We start from the raw sequence: 23,068 nt of genomic DNA, 5'->3' as shown, positions 1-23,068 counted from the left end.
GCTCTGTGTGTGTGTGTGTGTGTGTGTGTGTGTGTGTGTGTGTGTGTGTGGAGACCTTGGTCTTTGTCCGTGTGAGACGGGGGAATGTAAACCCAGTAGCCACCACCGGTGGGCAGTCTACACTGCTGTTGGCCCTCGTCAGGAGAACTACGGTACTGCAGTCCGACCCCGGAATCCTGTGTTCCCTGTGAAGTGAGACTGTGAACCTGAAAAAAAAAACCAGTAATACTAGTAGTAGTATTAATAGTAGTAGTAATAATATGGAGCAATAAAATAACAGCAATAATATGATGTAACACATATATGTATATGTATATTTATATTTCTCAATACTTTCAAGCATACTTTTAGGAGAGACTATAGTTATAAAGGGTTCAAACTGTTGGTTCGCGTGAGACAACGTGGTGCAATTTTAGCATTTTGATGGACCACGGTTGGAAGGACAGAACCTCATAGAACATTTTGCCACCAAGTGGCCAACTGGCAAATGTCATGTGTCATTCTGCATGTGTGTATGTGTCATAAATAGAAAGAAGAGAATCTGACGTTGTGTCCCGGAGGTACAGAGAACCATCCGTCTTCTCCTGCGTTCGTCCTGATCTCGGACTCGTCGCTGGCCCTGGATCTGTTCTTCTTCTTCGTCTTGCCATGGTCCAGCTGCTGCTGTAATCTGTGGGTGAGTTTCTTAGCCTCATCCATCTCCACCCTCAGCTGCTGGGCTCGGTGCACGCGTCCACCCCGGTGGGAGTTCTGGACGTCGTCGTCCTCAGCTGTCTGACAAACACGAACGTACAGGAAGAGGTATACAGTACGCACGGTCAGACTGGGAGACCAACTGGACCAACTGGATAAACCAACTTGATGAACCAACTTAATCAACTGGACCAACTTAACCAACTAAACCAACTAAATGAACTGGACCAATTAAACCAACTGAACCAACTGAAGCAACTGGACCAACTGGACCAAATGAACCAACTGGTCCAACTGGACCAACTGGACCAACAGAACCAACTGGACCAACTGAAATAACTGTTCCAACTGGACCAACTGAAACAACTGTTCCAACTAAAGCAACTGGACCAACTAAAGAAACTGGACCAACTAAACCAACTGAACCAACTGGACCAAATGAACCAACTGGACCAACATAGTCCAGTTTACAACATTTTAAGCAGTACAGTGGACTACCTTGATATACTATTAACCCCCCCACATCAAAACCAACGATATAAACAAATATATTGATAATATAAAGTCTTCTTCTTTTTCTTTCGACTTTGTCCCTTTTTTTTTTTCAGGGGTTGCCCCAGCCGATCATTGATTTCCATCTCTCCCTGTTCTCTGTATCTTCTACTCTGACTCCAACTACCTGCATGTCCTCCCTCACTGCATCCATATATCTCCTCTTTGGCCTTCCTCTCTTTCTCCTACCTGGTAGCTCCATCTCTAACATTCTTCTACCAATGTATCCACTGTCCCTCCTCTGCACATGTCCAAACCATCTCAATCTGGCTTCTCTAGCTTTTTCTCCAAACCTTCCTGTCTGTGTTGTCCCTCTAATGACCTCATTCCTGACCCTGTCCATTCTTGTCACTCCTAAAGAGAATCTTAGCATCTTTAACTCTGCCACCTCCAGCTCCGCCTCCTGTCTTCTGCCTATTGCTACTGTCTCTAAACCATACATCATGGCTGGTCTCACCACTGTCCTGTAAACCTTTCCCTTCACCTTAGCTGACACTCTTCTGTCACAGATCACTCTCTTCCATAGTCTCCTCTGCTCTGAACAGAAACGTCTAAATGCTCTTTACTAATGTAGCTGCCAGGAATTCTGGACATGAATTTCGAAGTAGCTCTCAGTTTCAAAAAGGTTGGTGACCCCTGGTGTAGAACCTCAGTTTATAGATTTCAATCTTTCATTATTTCTTGGCCTTCTTTTTTTCGGCTATCTGTGGGCTAGTTGTAGCTGTTTTTGTTAGCTTTACTTGTGTTCTAGCAACCCTAAGCTGTTTCCCTATTTTGTTTATCTTTAGGTGTGTATCTTTAGACCATCTTTATTTATTTTCTTTAATCCTGTAAAGTTGGTACACACGTGCTGCTCAAACCGTCTTCAGACGATTCACTGCTCAAATCTTTGCCGATCTGTTCCGGCAGCAATTTTACACCCCGACTCCGCCGAGATCTTTAACATTTCTTGGCGGCCACTGTTCAGACAACACTGTGTCTCTACAGTGAATCCGCCGTCTCCGTGTGGCCCACGATCACTCCTGACAATTTGTACCGTTTTGAGGAAACTCTCTGAGCAGAACTTGACCACAGAAACCCTGGGACATTGATCAAAGCCAGCAGCCATGTTTGTGGGTTGTTTCTGTCCGCTGTTTATTTTTCCTGCAGGCTGAGGGAAAGTGTACGAAGTTTAGTGAAGGTTAGGTGATTTCACACGAGGCTCTCGTTCATCATGTTGGTCCTGCAGCCGTCCCTTGGAGGCAGCAGTGGTGAACGTTGTGGTAACCGATGTGGACAGAAGTAATGCTGGTGCAGATTGTTTCCATATGAGCTCTGTTTTCAGTCTGTGTTTTTTTTTTTAAACTGCTTTTGTTTCCTATGTTAGTCCACTTTAAGCCAGTGAGAAAACTTTGAGCATGTTAGCTGTAAACATCTGCCTCCGCCTCTAACCTGTGAGCATAAATCTACAGCAGGTTCCTGGAAAATCTTCAGAAGAATAGATGTATCCTGATCCTCCGTTGTGTTTTTTTTAATAAAATATAATATATACATATATATAACATATTTATACTGAAAATATAGTATGTTTAGTTTATTACTAACATAACTAGCTTAACTCAACTGGCTGTTCTCCGATTTTGCTCTGCTAAGCTATTTGTAGTTTTACCCTTAGTGAGTTTTAATCACAAAATTTAGAGCTCTTACAATTATCTTTTCTGACTTAACTCAACTGGCTGTTCTCCGATTTAGCTATGCTAAGCTATTTGTAGTTTTTTATGATGTTTGAAGGGAAACTGCTAGCCTGTTGTCTGCTAACGTAGCTTGAAATGTTAACTTTTGTCTGAATAGAACAATTAGTTGGATATGCAAATGTTCATCTTCAGCTAAGTCTGTGTAAAGTGTGTGTCTTTGCTAATTGTACCTGTTTAAGATTTTAACTATCCTGCTATTTCTTGGTAGACTATTATAGCTATTTTTGGCAAATTTAAAGGTTTTTTTAAAACTATCTTTAATATAACCATGGGTCAAATTTAGTTTATTTTCATTCAGCTTCTACATCTTGTGTGGTGATTTTAGCATATTAAAAAATATTTTAGGATTTATTAGGTTTTTCCTAACTACTCCAGGATAAATTATTGACCAATTTTAATCTTCATCTTACTTGTTGGTTAATTGTGTTGGCTAATAGTTGGCTAATTTTGATTAGATATGTCTTTGATCTGTGGTTCTGGGATCGGTATAAATACATGTTGAGTAGCTAACTGCTGCTGCATAGCAAGGGAACAGTTAGCAAAGGGAAGTTATTGCAGTTTACCATATTTTAGTCGCCCTAAAGATTGGAAACATTGCTTTTTTATCTTGGCCGTACAGAAACAACAAGGCTTTGTTCCACACAGATATAGTTACTATGATGGGAGCTGCAAACAGAAGCCCTGCATTTGTTGTTTTTACTGCTCTGACATAAAACAGTGGAATTGAATTTCTGCTCTCACATTCATCTGTCTTTGGTTAGGTTTTCACACAGGGATAGTATCCCTCAGTCTTCATTTTCCTCCTTTATTTTGTTTTTTATTGCTTCTTTGCTCCGGGCAGTTTATTACTGGAGGCTCACGTTAAACAACTGTTAGACATTCATTTATATCATTAGTAAAAGCATCATAAAAAAGGTGTCAAACTAGACAGTTTTTTGCACCTGTTGAATTTGTTTTAGGGACTTTTTATTGTACCTACCCATTATGTAATTGCAACTTTTCTTTGTTTACCTTTAAACTGTTTACTAGAGCTTTTAACGCAATGCTGCTGGTCTCGTATTTTATTTTATTTTTTATAGTTGAATTCCTTCTTTGTCTTTGTCTCAAAAGTACATTGAAGAATTCAAAGACTTCAGGTCAAGAGTGTTGAGGTGGAGTAAAAGAAAAAAAGACAAACACAGAGATTCTGCAAACACAGGCCTGGTTTAATAAAAAGTGAGAGGTGATGAAGACAGGACATTTGATCAGGTCTCAGGTCCAGGTTTAAAGAGGACTGGTTTTTCAGCCTTGGGGCTTCACACATGCTCTGCACTGCGGCAGGAATCAGAACCGTCTGAGTGCAAACACGACAACGGCGCTCTTTGATCAAACATCTGTCATCTCGTCTTCCATCTCGTCCCCCTCTGTTTCACCTTCTGCCTCTTCCTCCTCCTCCTCTTCCTCTGATGTCATGTCCAGCTCGTCCATCTGGGACACGCACCTTGGACAGGAGCAGACGAACAGGTAGTTCTCCCTGAAGGAGAAATAAATATTAGTGTCAGTTTAATCACGATCTTCTTTTACACTCTGCCGTGCAGAAAATGTGCCGCCGAACTTCGCCGGAAATTAATGTTTCATACGGTGATTAACGCTCGCAGTGCAATTAATAGTCTCCAGCTGCTGTGAGATGAGGGCACAGGGTGGTGCCCACATGCAATCATAATTTCATAAAACAACACAGAGTAGCAAATATGTTCGCTTCATCTCAGGAGCCCAGGGTTTGTGGATCTTTAAATCTCCTACACCAAAATCCAGGGAGAGCATTTGAGATTTTAGTTCACAAAGACATAAGGGATGCTGGTGCATTGTTGCCTCCTGTGGTCGGTTTGTTTCGCTGCTAGTAACTTTTGAGCTTAGTGACTGCTGTGTGTTGGAAAAATCTTTTGTCATGGCTTGTGTAGTTTAATTATTTCAAAGGATTAATTTATTTCTAATTAATTTTGTCAGGTTCAGCATCTAAAGCTAGACCACATTGAAAATAAGAGAGAACTTTAAAAACCCAAGTTTCCCCCCGAGGAGGTGGATCATGTGATCTAAACTCGGTGACATGTTGACCTAATGTCGATCAATAAGCAAGCGGAGCAGAGCAGGAACCGTCCGAGCTCCAACACTCCTGCCACACAACTGCCCCTTGTTATTACCCCGCAGAGGGTTTGTATTGATTCCCATCCAGATGCAGGGTTTTTTTTGGTTCCACTTGAAGTCTTTCATCAGGGAGATTAGAAATGTTTACCTGAGGATTTTGTGGCGGCTGTGGCGGCTGCGCTCCCTCTGACAGCAGTCCAAGTAACTGATGCAGATCTCCTGGTGGAGCAGAGAAAGGGTTTAGGAATCCTTTTGTCAAAGTTTTTGCATTTAAACTCCAGGTAGAAGCAGTATAGTATGCAGTGATATTTACTGTATTTGTATTCTATGTTATAACTGACCATATATTTGTATTCTTTTTTACATACTCATATTTATAGTATACTCTTCATAGTATCTGTATCTTATATTAGTATGTATTGCAACTATGTATGTATGCAACCCATGCACAGGTGTATACGTGTCCATATTCATACTATTGTTATTATTGTTGTTGTTATTGCTACAGTTGTTATTGGTATTATTTTATTATTATTACTACTAGATACTGTTGCTGCAACCATTAGTATTATATACTGTTATTAATAAAGTAATCTATCTATCTATAGCCCATAGTCATCTTACATTGACTATAGGCTATAGGCAAAACAACATGCTAAAAATTCTGGCCTAAGGATTTGATTGTCAGTTTACAGAAAAGAAGAAAAAAATCATAGTGAAAATTAAAAAAAAAAAAAAGGTCAAAATTTAGGGGGAAAAAAAAAACAACAGAAAACCCATAGCTAGTATTTAGAAGAAAATAAAATTCCAGCTTGAGCTGTGAAAGCTATTTGAGCTGCTGTGACAGAACTGTGCTGTAGAAAATCTTCTCCGCCTTTGACAGCCTTTGTAATTCCACTTGTTCAGTTCTCCACTGCCGACGAGAGAGACCACACAGAGCTACTGGTCCAGAATTTTTCATCAACCCAAACACAGAACTGACCTCTCCTGGACTGATGTCGCCGAGGGCGCTGAGGTGAAGCAGGAAGTTGTTGTCCGGGAAGGAAGCTTCAGCGTTTGGGGAACAGCTGTGGTTACCTGCGGAGGTCAGTTCACACAAAAACACAGGCTCACACTGAGAAAAGAATCACGTTGCCAAAACACAGGCTCACACTGAGAAAAGAAGCACCGCTGCTACATCACGTTGCTGCCATTCTGGTGTGCACTCACATGAGCTCTGAAGAACAAACAGTCCAGAACCTTCACAGTTTAAGAACTCTCCTGTCTCTGAAGAGAGAAAAGAAACACAGAGACATATTCTAGTCAGGACATTTGTAGACCATCATACTTATGTCCTGTTTGTGATCACAGCAACACTACAGTCATAGTTACAGTGATATTAAAGTGTATTATTGCATGTTATACCTTTAAAATCTTTTTGTAGCTTACAGATCTTTTCTGGATTTTTCATATAGATTCTTTATACCTCTGCTACATTGTATACACACTAGCACTGAGATAACTGCAATATTTAAACAACATTACTTGATAACGTTTCATTTTTTGGTGTGTGACCTTTTTCAATGTCCTTGTACAGCTGATCGATAAAGGAATCCAACTGCTCCCTCTGCTGGACAGGAAGCTCAAGTGCATCACAAGCGTGAACCCATTGACTCAGAGAGCTGCGAATAAACCACAGGAAGGACGAACGATTTTTTTTAGTTCGAAGTAAAGAAACTTGGTCCGGAAACATGAACGAACGGGTGGTTTCACCTGGTTCCGATGCCCTGACCGTTGGTTCCCACCAAAGCAAACAGAGAGCAGAAACCCTCGGGAACAAACCACTGCAACAAGTCAACAAAGTACCACAACGTCAACATGTACTTGTAAGTATCTATCTTATATCTATATTATGATTGTGAGCATCTGCTGGAACCATATTTTTTATATTTAAAAACACTGACCCGACTGAGATGGTCATCATAAAGTGCTGCTCTGAACAGACTGTGTAACAAAGACAACTGTCCCTGTAGAAACAAAGACAGATTCATGGAATTGTGACATTTTACAACAAAACAAAAGTATCTCAGTCATACTGTAGGCCATCATGCTCATTATGACTGCACATAATAATGCTGTTCATCTAACTGTTTGTTGTAGTTGAGCTGTAATTAGCTAACTTACTAATTAGCTAACTTTAGCAATAATTTTAAAGACTCAAGAAATTACTTTTAGTCTTAATTTGATACTATACTTAATACTTGATACTATACTATATGTATACTAACTTTTAAATTTACTAAACTGTTTTCTAATCTATTGATGCCAGGTAAAAATGTTTAATGTTTAACCATGTTTCATATGCCTTTTGGCTACTTTTTTTTTAGCATGTTTAGTTTTTCTTTAGTTCTCGCCTACAGTATTTGGTTTGTGGTGCTAATTTGAAGATATTTTTGCTATAAGTTGCTATAAGTTTTAGTTGATTCTGGGCCATGATTTTTGGCTAACATTTAACTACACGTCTGGACTCACTCCTATGTATAAAATGGTTATTATGTAGGTTTAGTTGATTCTGGGCCATGATTTTTGAGCATGATTTTTGGCTAACATTTAACTCCACGTCTGGACTCACTCCTAAGTATAAAATGGTTATTATGTAGCTATTTTTGCTACAGTACTGTAACTGTAAAATATGTTTGCTACATTTTAGTTTTCTCTATTTATCGACTATGGTTTCCTTTACTTACTGACTCAAAGTAATTTCACATTTTTGCATTTTGCAGGACAGTAGAACTGATGAAGCATCTTGGATGAGAGGAGAAACATCTTCAACTTACTTGAGGTGAGTCCAGTTTCCTACTTTAAAACTGTTTTATGAGATTATTTGTAACTATGTTGTGAATGTTTTGGATAATTTCTATAAGTTGATGTTCAGCTAGTCCATGTTTAGAAGTAGTTTAGTGTTTGACACCATACACCATCTGAGGTACTAGTAAGTATTAAGTATTTCATGTTGAACATGCAACAGAAGTTTTGTTGGGCATGTTTTTATTTAAGATACAAAATATACGTATGTAGCGATGACCCAGATATTTCCAGTGTGTTTTACACCATGGGTGAGTAAACTTTAGCACTTTCCCGTTTGTAGCAGAAAAATAACAAAAACTGAGCAAATAGACTAAGATGCGTGGAGATGAGGGTGACAAAATCTCACTCTGAACTGCTCTCCCAGGAGTTTATGTGCAATCTCCTCGTCCTCATTTGCTGCCCTGCTGCAGAAGTGAGAGAAAAGCTTCTTCCACTGAGCTTTGTCTTTAGCCTGTAAGACACAGACTCATCAGTTTCCATCAATTGGTTTTGCACACTAGATTTAAAGGTGAGGTTTTAATATTGTTTTTGCAGCAAATGCATAAAGATTGTGCAGGCCTGACTAATTCATGGATATGGAAAATAGAAATAAATACACTTAAAAAAAGACACTGTTAACTGCAGAAAAGTGTTTTTGAGTCTTGTTCTGAAAACTTTAAAAGTAATTTTAGGACATAGTTAAATAAATACGTAAAAAAAAAAAAAGGATTTACCTGTTTGACCAGAGCTACCATCCTGGCCATTAGCATGATGCTGCTGGTCTCAGGAGGATAATGCATGCTCCTGGGGGAAGAAAGAGCAGGAGAAGGATGTACATTGAATTCCTTATTAAACGGCCACTAAGGTCAGGTCAAACGGACCCCTTACCTCCATGCATCTTTGAGTTTGTTGAGGGGATGATCAGGATCTTCTTGAGACGGACCCAAACACAAAACACGATGGTACTGATCTGCTGCAGCTTGGCGGCACTCGCTGCTGCAGTACATCACCTGCCAGCCAAGAAGGAGACATGGTTACTCCTTCATTATTTTATTTTTAAAATTAGAATATACAAATGTTTTTATCTGACGACAGAAGAAGTGATAAAAATAATAATAATAAGGTATAGCATCCTTTTCTGTGATGTAACAACAAGCAGACCTGGCATTGCGGACAGGCTTGATGCAGCTCTGGTTTAACACTGCAGACCTCAGGGTGAGGAAGACTGAGTCCAGGTTTTCCACTGAGTCTCCTGGCATTTTCCTCCGCAGTCTCCAGAGCCCGCAGGCAGAATTCACAGGCTGTGACAGGAGGGCAATTAAGAGACTTTTGACTTTAGAGATGTATAAACAAAAAGAACAGACAGCTGCACCATGCAGACTCCTCACCTTTATATTTATATAAAGAATTCCATAGGAATTGGGCACAGACCAAAGGCCGCTCAATGAAAATGGCCTCACCCTTCTTGATGCTTCTTTTAGCAAAAAGACCCTTACCCTGTTTAACAGGGAAAAAAATTAATATTATAACACACAGTGAAAGACGCATGAAGATTTGGCATCGTCTAGGAACTGCTATAACTGCCATGTGAAAATGCTGTTCATTTTGGTTTGGATTTATACATTTCTTTTTTTTTTAATTGGGAAATTAGCAGTAAGTGTGATAATAATATATATATAAATAAATTAACTCAAAATACGTTTAATCTTCCTGTTAAAATAGCTATTCGTTTATCGTCTAATGTTGTTTGCTACAATGTAATACTGTGTTTGTTGCTGTTAAAACTCTTTAATTGTGGTTAATGCGAAATCACGTTAAATATGCTTTGAAACGTTCTGTTTTCATTGACAGCCTTCTGTGATTTTTTGAAATTCTAAAATAGCGTCTGTGACATAATATGGTCTAAAGATGTTTAAGCAACATAATGTGTTTATTTGTCTACAGGATAAATGTTCGGTGACGACAGCGGTGTGTGTGCTCTGCAGCTGTCCGACTGAGAGAAAATCTGCAGCGGCTGCCGTCATTCCGCAGAGACGCCTTCTATTTCACGGTCTGACCTTTTTGTCATGCAATTGTTTTTTAAAATTTTTTTTATTCTGAATGAAATGCGACACGACTCACCTTCACCTTGTCTATTAACCTGACTTCGACAGAGTTTGAGACTTTACCGGGATCCACGCAGAAGGAAAACATGTCATCTATGGGGGCCGCCATCTTTGTTACGAACGAGGGACTGTGAACTTTCAACTATAAGAGACATGGTCTGCAGGGAGACAGCGACCTCTGTTGGTAAGTTATCATTTCTGTTTGAAAAATATCTACGCTGCTGTTTCTTTAAAATTTCAAAGCAGGAGAATTTGCGTTAAATCAAAACTTTAGTTTAGCGATTCAAATGCTTTATAAATTTAAAAATTTAGAAAAAAAGTAGCTAGTAGTAAATTAAAAAAATAAATGTAAACCACAAAAACATCATATATGAGATTGTTTAGCGATTCAAATGCTTTATAAATTAAACAATTTAGAAAAAAGTAGTTAGTAGTAAATTAAAAAAAAATAAATGTAGTAACCACAAAAACATCATATATGAGATGTATTATATAGTTTTATTATTATACAGTTGCAATAAAAGTACATAAATGTTTGTCAATATAACAGTTTTTACTTTATAGTGTAGGTTAAATTTTGACATTTAAAATACTGCAGTGTAGAATTAATAAACAACGTGGCAGTCAGTCCTGGAGTTTAATGCCCTTTGGTTAATAAACTATATTAACGGGTCACTGGAGTAAAGATGTCAAACAGTACAGAGCTGATTGTTGATTCACATTTTTCAGGTTAAAATACTTGAAGTAATGTAAGAAAGTCTAGTAAATATAAATCTACAGTACTGTCTCCACGTGACCTCATAAACAGCCAACAATTCCCTGTATTCCATTTTATTATTAAACAAAGAACTAGGCCAAAGAGCTTCAAGCTCATATGGAAAGTGGTTCTTTAATGACTGGCCACAATGTAGTCATTACCATGTCTAAATCAGCCAGTATTGTTTAGCGTCTATTAGGTGCGTAGAGCATGTTCATTGGGGTCAAAACCACTATTTTGACAGGAAGTAAATAATCTGACTTCCTGAAATGTATTCTCTTTAGCTGTAATATTTTTATAGAAAAAACTTCTTAAAGGGAGAACTAAAGTAAAGATAAAAAGTGATAGCACCAAGTATATTTGACAGAAATTGGCTATTATTTAATGCATGATTTAAAAGTCTGCCCCTGCAGGTCAGAGGTATTACTGTATCTGCTCCTGCTTTTTCACATGGCTTCATTGTGAGACTCCAGATAGGATATAAAGTATTTATTCATATATAATACTGCCCCTTCAAAACCATTCACCGCTGTAATGTATATATTAAAAAAACTTGATTTATCTTTGTTAAAAACTGCTTTTACTGTAAATATATATATTAATTTCTATACACAGAGCTGGTTATTTGTTGTTTAAAATTCTAAAGTGGGTCAGGGTTTGTGCCTTAAACAGGAGGTAAGTAGAACATAGAAATCATGCGTTAGTACATGATGTTCCAAAATATCTGCAGTGATCCTGCAGCAGGCAGTTCCAAAACCGGTCAACAGGAGGAGACGTACAGCAGGCTCACTTTTTGTTTCTCTTCTCTTTCTCTCCTCAGCTCATCCCTCCATCATAAGCCCTTATTGTAGGTCACCACCTCGCAATCTGTTGCCATGGCGATCTCAGGCTCAAGGCGAGAAACCTCAATCTGGAGAAAAGAGAAGAAGCAAAAAAGGTAAGATATACATCTTTGTCTTAAAGACCTAGCTTCAGTGCTGTCTGCAGTAAAATCAGACGCGTGGTCCGAGGCTGTTCATGTCCACTGGTGTACATGTAATGTGACTTTTCCACTGATGCTTTTGAACCCATCTGGTCCTGAACAGGCAGAACACTTTTAAACAGCTGCCACATGATTGTTCATGTACCACATTAAACATCTGCCACATGATTGTTCATGTACCACATGGTGTTCAAAAAGCGGGTAACATGGGTAACATTGGGTAACATGTAAAAAGAACATCTCAAAGCACTTTAAAGTAGGCAACTGGACTCAAGTAAGTTGAAGATGTTTGGTCTTTCATCCAAGAGGCTTCATTAGTTCTAGTTTTTTGGTAGGTATTTGGGGCCTGCGGTCATGGGCCTGCGCAGTATGACCTTTATATGGTCATGTGTGTCATTGGCCCTATGGTGTTCTAGTTTTTTGGTAGGTATTTGGGGCGGGGGGTGTCGAGTAAAGTGGTCATGGGCCTGCGCAGTATGGCCTTTATATGGTCATGTGTGTCGTTGGCCCTATGGTGGATCGTTCCCCCTCCCTGTCCTCTGGGTGGGGGTCGTTGGTGTTACCTGAATGGAAGTGTGAGTTACACCTGTACTTCCTGGGGAGAGAACTAAGGACAGCTGTCCTTAGAGAACTAAGGACTATCTAACTATCACCCACCTACAATGCTGTCCTTAGTTCTCTCCCCAGGAAGTACAGTCGGACAGTAACTCAGACGTGTGAACAGTCGTCTGTTCTGTACCTGTGACATCTGTGGGAAGAGACTGATGGCCACAGGCAGCGACAGACCAAAGGTAACCAGGCAAACCAGACTGTGGATGGGCAGCAAAAATCTGCGGTTCCTCTGCAGGAATCTCAGCCTAACGACATAGAAAGAAAAAAAAACAGTGAAAGAAATAAATCATTGCGAGTCTGAGAACATTCACTGTTAATAATAGACCTGAGGAAAAAAGACTGGAGTGGAATTCACAGAGCCCAGACTTCACACAGTTCCACATGTGAAGTTTGCAAATCAACACCTTGTAGAGTATCAGAAAAAGTCATATTAAATATCTAATATATTTTTAAAAATGTAGGGGTGAAATAACAGGAGTTTAAAATTAATTAAATTTAAACTATAAGTACTATATAAGCACTTTGATTAATAACATACTTGTAGTTTTGCAGTCAAATTATGGACTAGCAACTGGATTTTTAGCACCCCCTGCAAGAAAGGAGGTGGAGCTGCATTCAGACTATAAATAATCAATAATAAAGGTAACTAAAGGGTCATACCTCTCCAGGTAGGACATGATGATGGGGGGCAGGACAAAGATGGGCATGGGCAGAACCACACGTGTGAAAGCCGTCTCCATGATAGCCTGCAGGGAGAACAGACGAGAAAAATGAGAAAAATGTGCACACGCCTCACTGCAAACCTACAAACGAGTTTCTGCTGTTGTTGTTCTAAACTAGCTGAGCAGGAGTCTTTCTATTTCACATCAGCAGACAAACAGCAGGCGAAATGACAGATACTCACATGTTTTGCTGCGATTCTGGAGGACCCCACCACGTTTCCGTTCTGGTCCAGAACATCAATACCTTCTGAGAGCTCATTGTGTCGCATCAGAGCCACGTTACAGATGTTTGCACTGGCTGAGCAAAAAAACAACAGGAAGTTATTAGTGACATTAAAGCTCTCCGTCTATTACAACTGCAACAATTTTCATATTTTACCCACATACTTGACAGTTAGCTAATTGGCTGTTAAATGTTCTTTTTCTTATTCGTAACAGTGAAGTTATTTCTGTGAAAACTTTGGGTAATTCATTGGTCATATTTTTACAACATCTCACTTTTTTTTTCATTTTTATTTTTTAGCTTTTTAACTTTCATTTCTATCCAATTTCCAAACAGTTTTTGGAATTTTGCTTTAAGAAAACTTACATATTTTGTTATATTTTTAGTTTACTTTAACACATCAAACTTGTAGGTGCTATTTATATATTTTTTTAAATGTTTCTAGCTATTTTTTTTCCTATAATTGAATCTACATTTCATTAATCCATCAGCCAACAGTTAATGTCGTCCAGTACATGGACCATTTCATAAGGCTTAAATCAGGGGTGTCAAACTAATTAGATGTGTAGTGGGCCGGACCAGTACAATCATAACATAATTATCTTAAATAACAATAAGTCCATGTTTATTCCCCTTTTGTTTTCCTCCAAATAAGTATATTAGAAAATATTCACATTTAATGAACTATATTTTGACAAAACATCACAAACATGAACTGTTTGTGGATTTTTTCCACTTTCACAATTCCTCAAGTTGGCCTGATTGAACCCCTTAGCAGTCCAGTTCTGGCCCGCGGGCCGTATGTTTGACACCCTTGGTTTAAATTATATAAATTATAAAGAACTCACCCACAGCTGGAAATGGGACTAATCTCTGAATGATCATCCTGGTGGTCGGAGACAGACTGTTGGCCTTTTGAATCAACATATTCAGCCCCACCTGGAAAAAACAAAATTAAACACAGTATAATAAGCACAGTAATTAGTTAGCACACAAACATCACATTTAATAATGAAAGTTCAATACAAGATGTTTTTTTCTGTTGTTTACTCACAGCGATGGACACAGCACTGGTCACAGCGCCTACATAACCTTGAATAAACCTGGAGGTCGGTGTCGGCTTTAAAGACACAATAAATAAAAAGAGTTTTGAGTTAACATATAAATACATGATGTTTGTATTCAACATATTTCTATTCATTACAGCTCGTACCTTGGTGGCGTTGCGGTTGGCGTAGTTGACACAGGCATTGTGACTCTGATTCAGCCACTGTAGGAAGGAAGGAGACAGGGGAAAAGAGCAGTTAGGAAAAAATACAAATGTATTTAGAAATGGATATTATGTTAAAGGTAGTTGTACTGTAGTATGCAGGAAGCCAAATATGCAGATTTGAATTTTTTTTTCCAGCACAGTCTACCAGGAGTACCCAATATGTAGATCGGGGAATCATATTGAATCATATTGTGCCAAACAGCTACAGTACTCCAACATGTAATGTTATATACTTTTGTTTTAGGTTATGTTGGTAAATATATTTAACATTTTTTACATCGGTCGATCACTTTAGCCTGGTCATTAGAATAGTAGCTCCCAAACCAAAAAAGTGTGGACACCCCTGTACGTCGGTACAGTACAGTACAGTCACAGTTCCACACATACAATGGATCAACGACATGAGAGTGTTGTTGACAGTACCTGCCAGATAATGGTAGACACCACAGTCTGATTTGGGAGAAGCAGGCCAATGACCTGGATGAAACCAGAGAATCAGATCTTATTTCTGGACAAAATAAGTCTACAGTCTCATTTCATCTAGTCCCAAACACATGAATGAATCTCTGCACAGCCAAGATTTCCCCATCTCCTCTATGAAATGCATGAGTCAAACGTAAGATGTGACCAAATGTGACACTTACAATCGGTGTTCCGAATGGTACATAACCTGCACAATGAGAACATGATTTGTTTCCCATGTAAAAAATATATATATATGTGGACTTTATGGAGCAAAAGTTGAGCAACTTTAGGAAAGATCTTCATCTGAGGTCGTACCTGACATTCGAAATGGCATGAAGATCTTCTCCCCTGTGTCAGGGTGAATGATGGCCTGCGTGCACAGAGCATGGCATCATCCTCATGCTTCCAGCAGCCACAGGCCTGAATGCATGAACTCAGAGCTCCCTAACCCTTCTCACTGACTTACCTGCTTGATCTTCTGGGCTTCCCAAAGCTGCAGAGACACACAAACAGTATGTGTTAAATATGTAAAAAAAATGAGTCAGAGTTAAACACTTTGAATGTTTGTTGAAGTGACGTCGTATTTGATCAGAAATGACAGGAGAAATAAATAGCTGCCACTTGATTTCTCAGAGACCAATGGCTGGTCAGTCCCTTGGTACAGTGGCGCCTCTAGATACGTAAGACGTATATAATATAAAATGTTTTCTTAATTATTATTATTTTATATTATCAGTATATTTGTTTATATCCATGTTTTTGATGTTTAGATGGGGGAAAAATAATTTAATTAATTAATAGTACTGTATATCTCTGGGGGGTGGAACTAATTGTTTAGTTTTTAGTTATTTTTAACGGGGAAAATGCAATCGACACACGAGTGCTGTGGTGGAACGGATTAACGTCGTATCTTGAGGCCCCACTGTACTTGATACACATATTCTACACATGGATTTTAAAACAAACAACGATTTTTCTATGTAATAAATTAACCTGCAGTGAACACCTGTTTCGGTAATGATAATGATAACAAACGTACTTGACCTTGTAGGTAAATGGTTTCTACTGCTAAACTATTTCTCATTAATAAACTCTGTCCAGATTTCCAGCAACACACAGAAGTGCCAAGCTGAGGATGTTGTACCACCATCATCATCACATCTATCCTCACCTCCTACATCTCCATCTAGTACGCCTGCTGCCACTGCGAGGGACCTGAGTGGACCGCAGCGTATCATCCACTCTGCTAAGAAGGTAACTGGCTGCAACCTCTACACAATTTGTACTGCACTTCCAGGACCCTAAGGTGATCAAAACGATTGCAACCGACCGCTCTCACCCCATACTATAATAATATGATTCTGAAAAACCCAGCTCTGGATGGGACAAAAACTGCGTTGGGCTATGAAAGAAAATTGACTATTTCGGGACTCAAATCCTACAATAACTCTCACCTGAAGATCAGACACTCCAGTGGGAAGAATTCCCCGTTTGTAATCATCCAGGAGTTTGACGCTTTCCTTCAACCTCGTCTAAATCAAAATCAAAAGAAAAACAAAAAGACAAGTAAAACAATATTTATTTGTTTTCCTATACTATATTGGTGTTAAATATCTATAAATATTAAATGTATCCCTAAAACAGGCGTGGGCAAACTACGGCCTGAGGGCCGGATGTGGCCTGTTTGGCTTTTAAATCCGGCCCACCAAACTTATATTATTATTATATTTCTGCCTTTTCCCTGCAATTCCTGCATTTCTCCATTAAATGCTGGCAGAAGAGGCTAAAAGCATTTTAGCATTTAGCCTTTTTGGCATGACTTTCACATGCCATTTTTTACCAGTCAAATTTCAGGACCCATTGTGGCCTGTGAGTCAAAAAGCCCACTCCTGGCCTAAAACCATTCATAAAGATAATCACAAGGTTCTTGAACTTAAGTGTTGGTACATTTACTTCAAACTGAGAATTTTACCTCAGACACAAAGAGAGTACTGGGGTCAATAATGTCCACAAAGTGTCGAAGTCGACCGAGGAAGGAACCCTGAAAAAAAGACCAAGAAAATACAGTCAGTGTCAGTGGGTAAATAAATGTTAATGAAACCATTTCCCCGTGTAGCTTGGGCTGAGTTTTACTGCTCCTCACTTCACTTCTTCTCACTACGGTTTTATCTGTGTCCCACAGCTGCTGTTAAAAAGTCACCAGCAGGTCATTTATGAGCTGGGAAGAATCACCTATAGTACAATTTACCGTCTGAGGTAGGATTACGACTCGACCGCTGCTACTTTTAATCACATTACAGTTGTTCAGTTAACTGCTTTGACTTCATAAAACAGACTTTAATATGGGGTTTGGATCACTTTACACAAAGGTCTTCAAAAAAAAAACTCCAGAAATGTAATGTTTTTAAAACTAGGTCAAAAACATTTTAATTTTTATATTTTAAATATATTATTCCAGATTTATTTTAAATATTTAGATATATTGTACTATAATATTAGCTTTTTGGAGACACTTTTTCTGCAATATAAATTGTATTTTCTCTACTTTGTTAGCTACTATCTCAGTCCCATATGAAAATGCTCCAATCACATTTCACCAAAGGGGCTTTAAAAGCTAATATCATCAGGAAAAAATAACTATTTGGTGACATCTGTTATGGTTGTATTCCCTGGGGGGAAATTAGTTTCTAACTCACCTCACTTCAGCACTTCAGTTCATATAAACAAGACATTACCAAAGAGATCTTTCAGTATTTAATATCATCTTTTTAATTAGAAGAGTAGAATGAAATCTGAATCTGTGATCTTTCTTTTTTTATGCACAGACTTTTATGGAGAAATGTTTTTAGCTCTAATATTTTTACCTATTGAAGAAGCTGCTGCCATGACTGCCGTGTAATTAAAAATATCTTTATGTTGCTGAAATTTTACTCAAGTAAAAAGACCTATCTAAAAAAATACTTAATTTAAAATTTAATTCAGTAAAAGTTACTTGAAATTACATGACACGAAAAAGGACGAGTCTTACAGCCAATCTGCAACTATTTTTTTTTTAATCAACAATTGTGGACACCCACGCAATTATCTTTCAGTTAACGCAGATTATTTTCGCCCACATGTAATTTTTTACCCAGGTATGGATTCTTTTTCAATGTAGCGAAGTAAAATACTCGGTCATTTTACCAATGTACTTTGGTAAAATGACCTATTCCCAAAACTGCAAAACTGAAAAATTACAAATTAATTACAAAAACTACTCAACCACAGTAACATGAGTAAATGTAACTTGTTACTTTAAAAACAAATGACCAAATACTATAATGCACTAAACTTAAACAGTTCACATGAAGCAAACACGGGTCACGGAGTTGCTGTTTCAGCTGATGGTCATGTGCTCTCTTCCCTTATTCGCTCTGCCGTCCCCATTAGAATGCCAATTGCTGAGTTTGCGTGTGTGCCAACAGCCTGAAAAGACCTAACAGCATCTCCCTTTGCCAAGAGTTTGTTTTGTTCGCGGAGCCAGATGGAGAGAAAAACACGGAAGCTTCTGTCAGAGTCACTTCAGAGACGACCGTCAGTTACTGACGGGCAAAGCATGTTCTAACAGACCAGGATTTTAATTTTCTCGGCCGCAGACCGAGACAGTGTATGTTAAAATTACTCAGGGTTTTTTTCAACCTCCTTCACATGTGTCCTTCTCTTCCTCTTTCTCCTCTTTCTCCTCCTCCTCCTCCACTGATAGGCTCCATGTGATGCAGTGTGAGGATGCATGTGAGGGACGGGCTTTAATTATGCATGAGTTTTCAGCTCCCTGGAGAGGACACAAGGAGGCAAGAAGTACGTGCACACACACACACACACACACACACACACAGACACATACACTCATGCTGATACAAGGATTGGCCTAATTTAATCTGCTTTAACACAAAGGAACTGAAACGCAACACAGCACCTTTATTAAAACAGTCACATCTACAGGCTGCGAATTATAAAATACAACGGTTTTTCAAAGCTCGTGTCGTAAATGACGGCTGGTAGAGAGAGGTACAATGGACAAGCAGCATCTAAATGAGACACATCTGGGATCATAGTAATAACACTATATCCCAATAGCAGCAATAACAATGCAACAAGTCTTTTTTTTTTTAAATAATAATATTTAATCATAATAAAAAACTATAATAACACGAGGTTTTTTATTAAAAACCACTACAAACGTTTCCAAGGTGTTTTTGGAGGTCTGTATTTGACATAGTGACACAAAAAGACCACACCAATACCTATCCATAAAACAGTACACCAGCTAAAGTCTATGGTACTTCAAAATATACAAATACAGCGGGTCATCGACATACGTCGGTGTAACAATCCTAACTTGATTTTTGCCGTAGGTCTGAACTCACGTACTGTAGGACAGTACCTCTGTAACTCACCGACACTAACACAGTAGTAACATCATAACGCCATGTGACGATATATTCATCCGCTCAGTTTCCCAACTGGTTCCTGTCCAAACTACTTGGCAGTTTTTCGCTGTACGTTGCAATGATGTAAAAAGACTTTCTTGATTAATTTATCGGTGTTTGTGAGATGACTAACTTTCTTGATTAATTTATCGGTGTTTGTAATGTAAGGGAGTTAAAAACACTGAAGCTGCCGTAGGTCGAGGACGTCGTAAACTGAGAACCTATGTATTTCGTTTTTGTTAACTGGAAAATTATGTTTGTGGGACACACGGATTGGTCAGTGGTTAGCGCTATTGCTTTACAGTACGAAGCTCAGCGGCTCAATCCGCTGAAGTAACTATGGTCTTTCATAAGGGAATTTGGGGGTTTTCTTCAGCACCATGAAAACGATTTGCTGTTAGACGATAAAAACGTAAGCTTGTCGAAAACATGTAAGGGAGATAGTTAAAAACACAGAAGCTATAATGACAACAGTAGCAGTGGATCCACGGCTACTACACGCCACAGTGCAAAACTGACTGAATTAATTCAGATCATTAGTTAAAGACAAAAAAAAGAGAAGCAAAGATGACTTGAATTAGAGAAGGAAAGTAATCTGTTAAGTTTGGACTGCTTCAGCAGATCATCGCCAACATCCAGTGACTTATTTAGATACAGTCTAAATCTGGACTCTGCTTCATGCAGCTCTTCAGGTGAATCATTCTCCACTGAGCTGCACAGACAGAGACAGAGCAAAGAGAAAGAAGCAGCAGCTGTGGCTGTGTGAGCCAACCTGGGTGAAGGTCGTATTATCTGTCCAGTCTCACCTATGCTAATTAATTGGAATAGAATAATGAGACACAGACACAGACTATTAATTAATACCAGATTGTGAGCAGCAGAGAACACTCAAACAACTGAGGGCTTTTCAACTGTCAACCGCTAGTGAGGCAGAGAGAACGTGTCTTCCTTCCTCTATTCCAATCCTTGGTTCTTTTTTTATTTTTGTTTACTTACATATCTTACATTTCTGTCTTCTTTAAAACCTTTCTACTTGCCTCGACATTGCTTTTGTTTTGGGATTTTTGCCTTTTTTCTGCCTTTTTTTAATTGTTTTTTTTTTCTGGTTTTCACCTAGAAACAGCATGCATAGCTACAAAAAAGACACTTTCTTTCTTGCAATACTTGTTTAATGTGGTAAAAAAGACACTTTCTTTCTTGCAATACAAGAAAGAAAGTGCAATGTTTAATTAATGTAAGTATGTTTAATTCCTCCTTCAGTATGTACCTTGTGTTGTGAAGAGTACTTCACAACACAAGGTACTTACTGAAGGAGGAACAAGAGGATAGATTTGAAAAACAGGTACTGGTAAGACCTGTTTCTTAAAATCAGCAAACATCCTACTGGCGACTAAACCATTAAGACCTGTTTCTTAAAATCAGCAAACCTAATCCTACTGGCGACCATGACTAAACTACGGAATAACAGTACTGCAACATCCGAGTCTGGTGTTTTAAACCAAACAGGAATAAATTCTACTCCACCTCTGCAAACCAGTCAAACACTTTATTATCACTTTATTATAGATCATTTATGAAAAGTTCCCTGAGGGCTGTCAATGTTGCTTTTCCAGTTGTATTTCCCATGAACCACATCTGAATCATTTTTAATTTTTAAAAAAACACTTCGGTAAGCATTCTGCTGCAACCATTCTGCTAAACATCTATATAATATTGATGAGTTAAATTGATTAAAAGGAAGAAAAAATAATGTTAAATTGATGAGGTCAGGAATAAAGACTTAATCTGTCTTATGGTTGACCAGCAGCCTGACACCTGACTATGTAAATGATTTAAAAACAGAAATAACACGTGACCGCAAATAGTCAAAGTGATACACAAGTGATGTGATAACATCAGCTTTAACCACAGTAAGACTGAGAGCACCGCGAAGAGAGGAAAAGGTGGGGGGGTGTTTTTCACCAGCTGCGAACAACACCTTCAACAACCAACACAAATGTCATAATTCACATTAAACCCAGCGCTGCTGCCGTGTTTGTGGACTCACCTGATCATATCTGGATCTGCCGAGCTGAAAAACCGGACACGCTGCTGCAGTCTCCGCCATCATAGCTGCAAACTGTACATTTATAATTGATGTAGTTATTCATAAGCACCGAGTCAAGTCCAGACTCACAACTACACTCGAGCAATCTGCCGCCCCGCAGCATGCTGGGAGATTGAGTTTTCTCGTACGTACTCAAGCTCGGCTACTCACCTTCGCCAGCGTGTCCACCGGGGACATACTGTAGTTACAAACCGTCTAGGTTGTTAAATTGTTAAAACATTTTCTGTAAGTTTGGCATAAAAAATATAAAAACGTGCCCGAAGAGTCTGTCCAAGGTTAGTTCAACAAATATGAATATATCAAACAATTAGCCACCATTTAGCAAAAAAGCTGCAGAAATAAAAAAAAATATAACTAAACTTTTAAACATGTATATTCATAATTAAAAATCCAATATTTATGTGGCCCAAAATGTGTTCAATGTTAGGGAAAATATTGAACTGTTAGCTCGTAAGACACCTTCAGGTTAAACGCTAACTAGTTATAGTTAGTTACAGTTACGTGTTATACTGAATAATATAAAATAGAAACGTACGTTACGTGTTATACTGAATAATATAAAATGGAAACGTACGTACCTAGTCGAGAGGTTATTTGATATGAAGCGGACATGTTGTCACTTTAAATTTTAAAAAAAGTTTAGCTATTTGCTACAACTAGCCTGGAATGGCCAATCTTTCTATAAACGTTTCTGAAACGTTCTCCTGAAATGTGTTTATAACTAGACCTAAAGAGCATTTCCTTATTTCTAAATTCCGAGGGTTGCCACTGGAACAGCTAAGTAAGACAGAAAGTTAACTACAAAATAGATTGTGCGAATAGAACCTGCAATAAAATTCCCTCCATTAACAGTTTATCCACTACGCTGCCATTCTTCCTCAAAAATCAATTAACTGAAAGCTGTTATATAAGGGTTGTTATTGATCTGATGTTCGAGATAAAAGAGGAGTCAGACAGAAGTAATCAATCACATCATGAGGGCAGAAATGACAGTGTGGAATTACTGATCAGCTCCTGGAGCCGTTTAATACACAAACATGTGTGACAATGATGATAACACACGGTGTTTGTAATTAATTTTACTGGACACTTTCATTTAACTGCTGTCAGACTGTAGCCGACAGCGAGGGGCCTATGATTTACGACATTAAAGGGATAATTTAGGTTCAACGGAGAATTCAAGTGTAAGCTTTAACTCTTAGCTCCCGTTTCTGTTTTAGTTTTTATTAGGTATTACATTACCTGACCGCTATATTTAAAATGTTATTAGCCATTTCGAGGTCACCTACAAGTATCAACTGTCCAATCTTTCTAGTTTGGGTTTATCTGTTTGTTTGTTTGTTTTTTTGTTTAGCTTTTGCAAAGTTTGGGTGTTTGTTTGTTTGTTTTTTTACTTAGTTTATCTAATAGCTTAGCGATAAATAT

General features: G+C 38.4%; 2 protein-coding genes and 1 long non-coding RNA gene across 3 annotated transcripts in view; 1 reads left to right on the top strand and 2 right to left on the bottom strand.

The window, feature by feature from the left end:
* LOC112488136 (uncharacterized) overlaps window positions 1–6,130 on the top strand; it is an 87,016-nt gene extending 80,886 nt beyond the window's left edge. The window contains exon 3 of the long non-coding RNA XR_003051900.1: window positions 6,009–6,130. This is a non-coding gene — a long non-coding RNA (uncharacterized LOC112488136). The remainder of the gene's footprint in view (window positions 1–6,008) is intronic.
* Window positions 4,163–10,186, bottom strand: smyd5 (SMYD family member 5). The gene is made up of 13 exons (XM_008326513.3): window positions 10,050–10,186; window positions 9,317–9,425; window positions 9,090–9,229; window positions 8,817–8,938; window positions 8,663–8,732; window positions 8,296–8,400; window positions 7,046–7,108; window positions 6,855–6,925; window positions 6,657–6,763; window positions 6,312–6,368; window positions 6,085–6,179; window positions 5,251–5,321; window positions 4,163–4,491 (listed from the first exon to the last, which is right to left on the bottom strand). Exons 1-13 carry the CDS (start codon window positions 10,140–10,142, stop codon window positions 4,344–4,346), a joined length of 1,251 nt encoding a protein of 416 aa, XP_008324735.1. The 5' UTR covers window positions 10,143–10,186; the 3' UTR covers window positions 4,163–4,343.
* A 332-nt stretch (window positions 10,187–10,518) lies between these two features.
* sfxn5b (sideroflexin 5b) lies at window positions 10,519–21,798 on the bottom strand. Its single transcript, XM_008326514.3, has 14 exons — window positions 21,584–21,798; window positions 17,040–17,108; window positions 16,522–16,599; window positions 15,534–15,560; window positions 15,383–15,437; window positions 15,247–15,272; window positions 15,026–15,079; window positions 14,543–14,599; window positions 14,384–14,449; window positions 14,178–14,268; window positions 13,289–13,404; window positions 13,045–13,130; window positions 12,512–12,629; window positions 10,519–11,700 (listed from the first exon to the last, which is right to left on the bottom strand). Exons 1-14 carry the CDS (start codon window positions 21,644–21,646, stop codon window positions 11,623–11,625), a joined length of 984 nt encoding a protein of 327 aa, XP_008324736.1. The 5' UTR covers window positions 21,647–21,798; the 3' UTR covers window positions 10,519–11,622.
* Between the last annotated feature and the right edge of the window lie 1,270 nt (window positions 21,799–23,068).

The sequence above is a fragment of the Cynoglossus semilaevis genome, chromosome 15 (assembly GCF_000523025.1).
Source record: "Cynoglossus semilaevis isolate Cse_v1.0 chromosome 15, Cse_v1.0, whole genome shotgun sequence".
Taxonomy (NCBI): Eukaryota; Metazoa; Chordata; class Actinopteri; order Pleuronectiformes; family Cynoglossidae; genus Cynoglossus; species Cynoglossus semilaevis.
The sequence above is the reverse complement of the archived record's forward strand: the minus strand, read 5'-3'. Positions and strand labels throughout refer to the sequence as shown.

Excerpts from the sequence above, each read along its gene's own strand:
- smyd5 (XM_008326513.3), bottom strand. The coding sequence starts at position 10,142 with ATGGCGGCCCCCATAGATGACATGTTTTCCTTCTGCGTGGATCCCGGT. Across the intron at positions 9,230-9,316 it reads TTCTTTATATAAATATAAAG|CCTGTGAATTCTGCCTGCGG; the intron begins GTGAGGAGTCTG and ends CTCCTGTCACAG. Across the intron at positions 8,733-8,816 it reads AAACTCAAAGATGCATGGAG|GAGCATGCATTATCCTCCTG; the intron begins GTAAGGGGTCCG and ends TTCTTCCCCCAG.
- sfxn5b (XM_008326514.3), bottom strand. The coding sequence starts at position 21,646 with ATGATGGCGGAGACTGCAGCAGCGTGTCCGGTTTTTCAGCTCGGCAGA. Across the intron at positions 15,080-15,246 it reads TACCATTCGGAACACCGATT|GTCATTGGCCTGCTTCTCCC; the intron begins GTAAGTGTCACA and ends GGTTTCATCCAG. Across the intron at positions 14,600-15,025 it reads TGTCTACCATTATCTGGCAG|TGGCTGAATCAGAGTCACAA; the intron begins GTACTGTCAACA and ends TCCTTCCTACAG.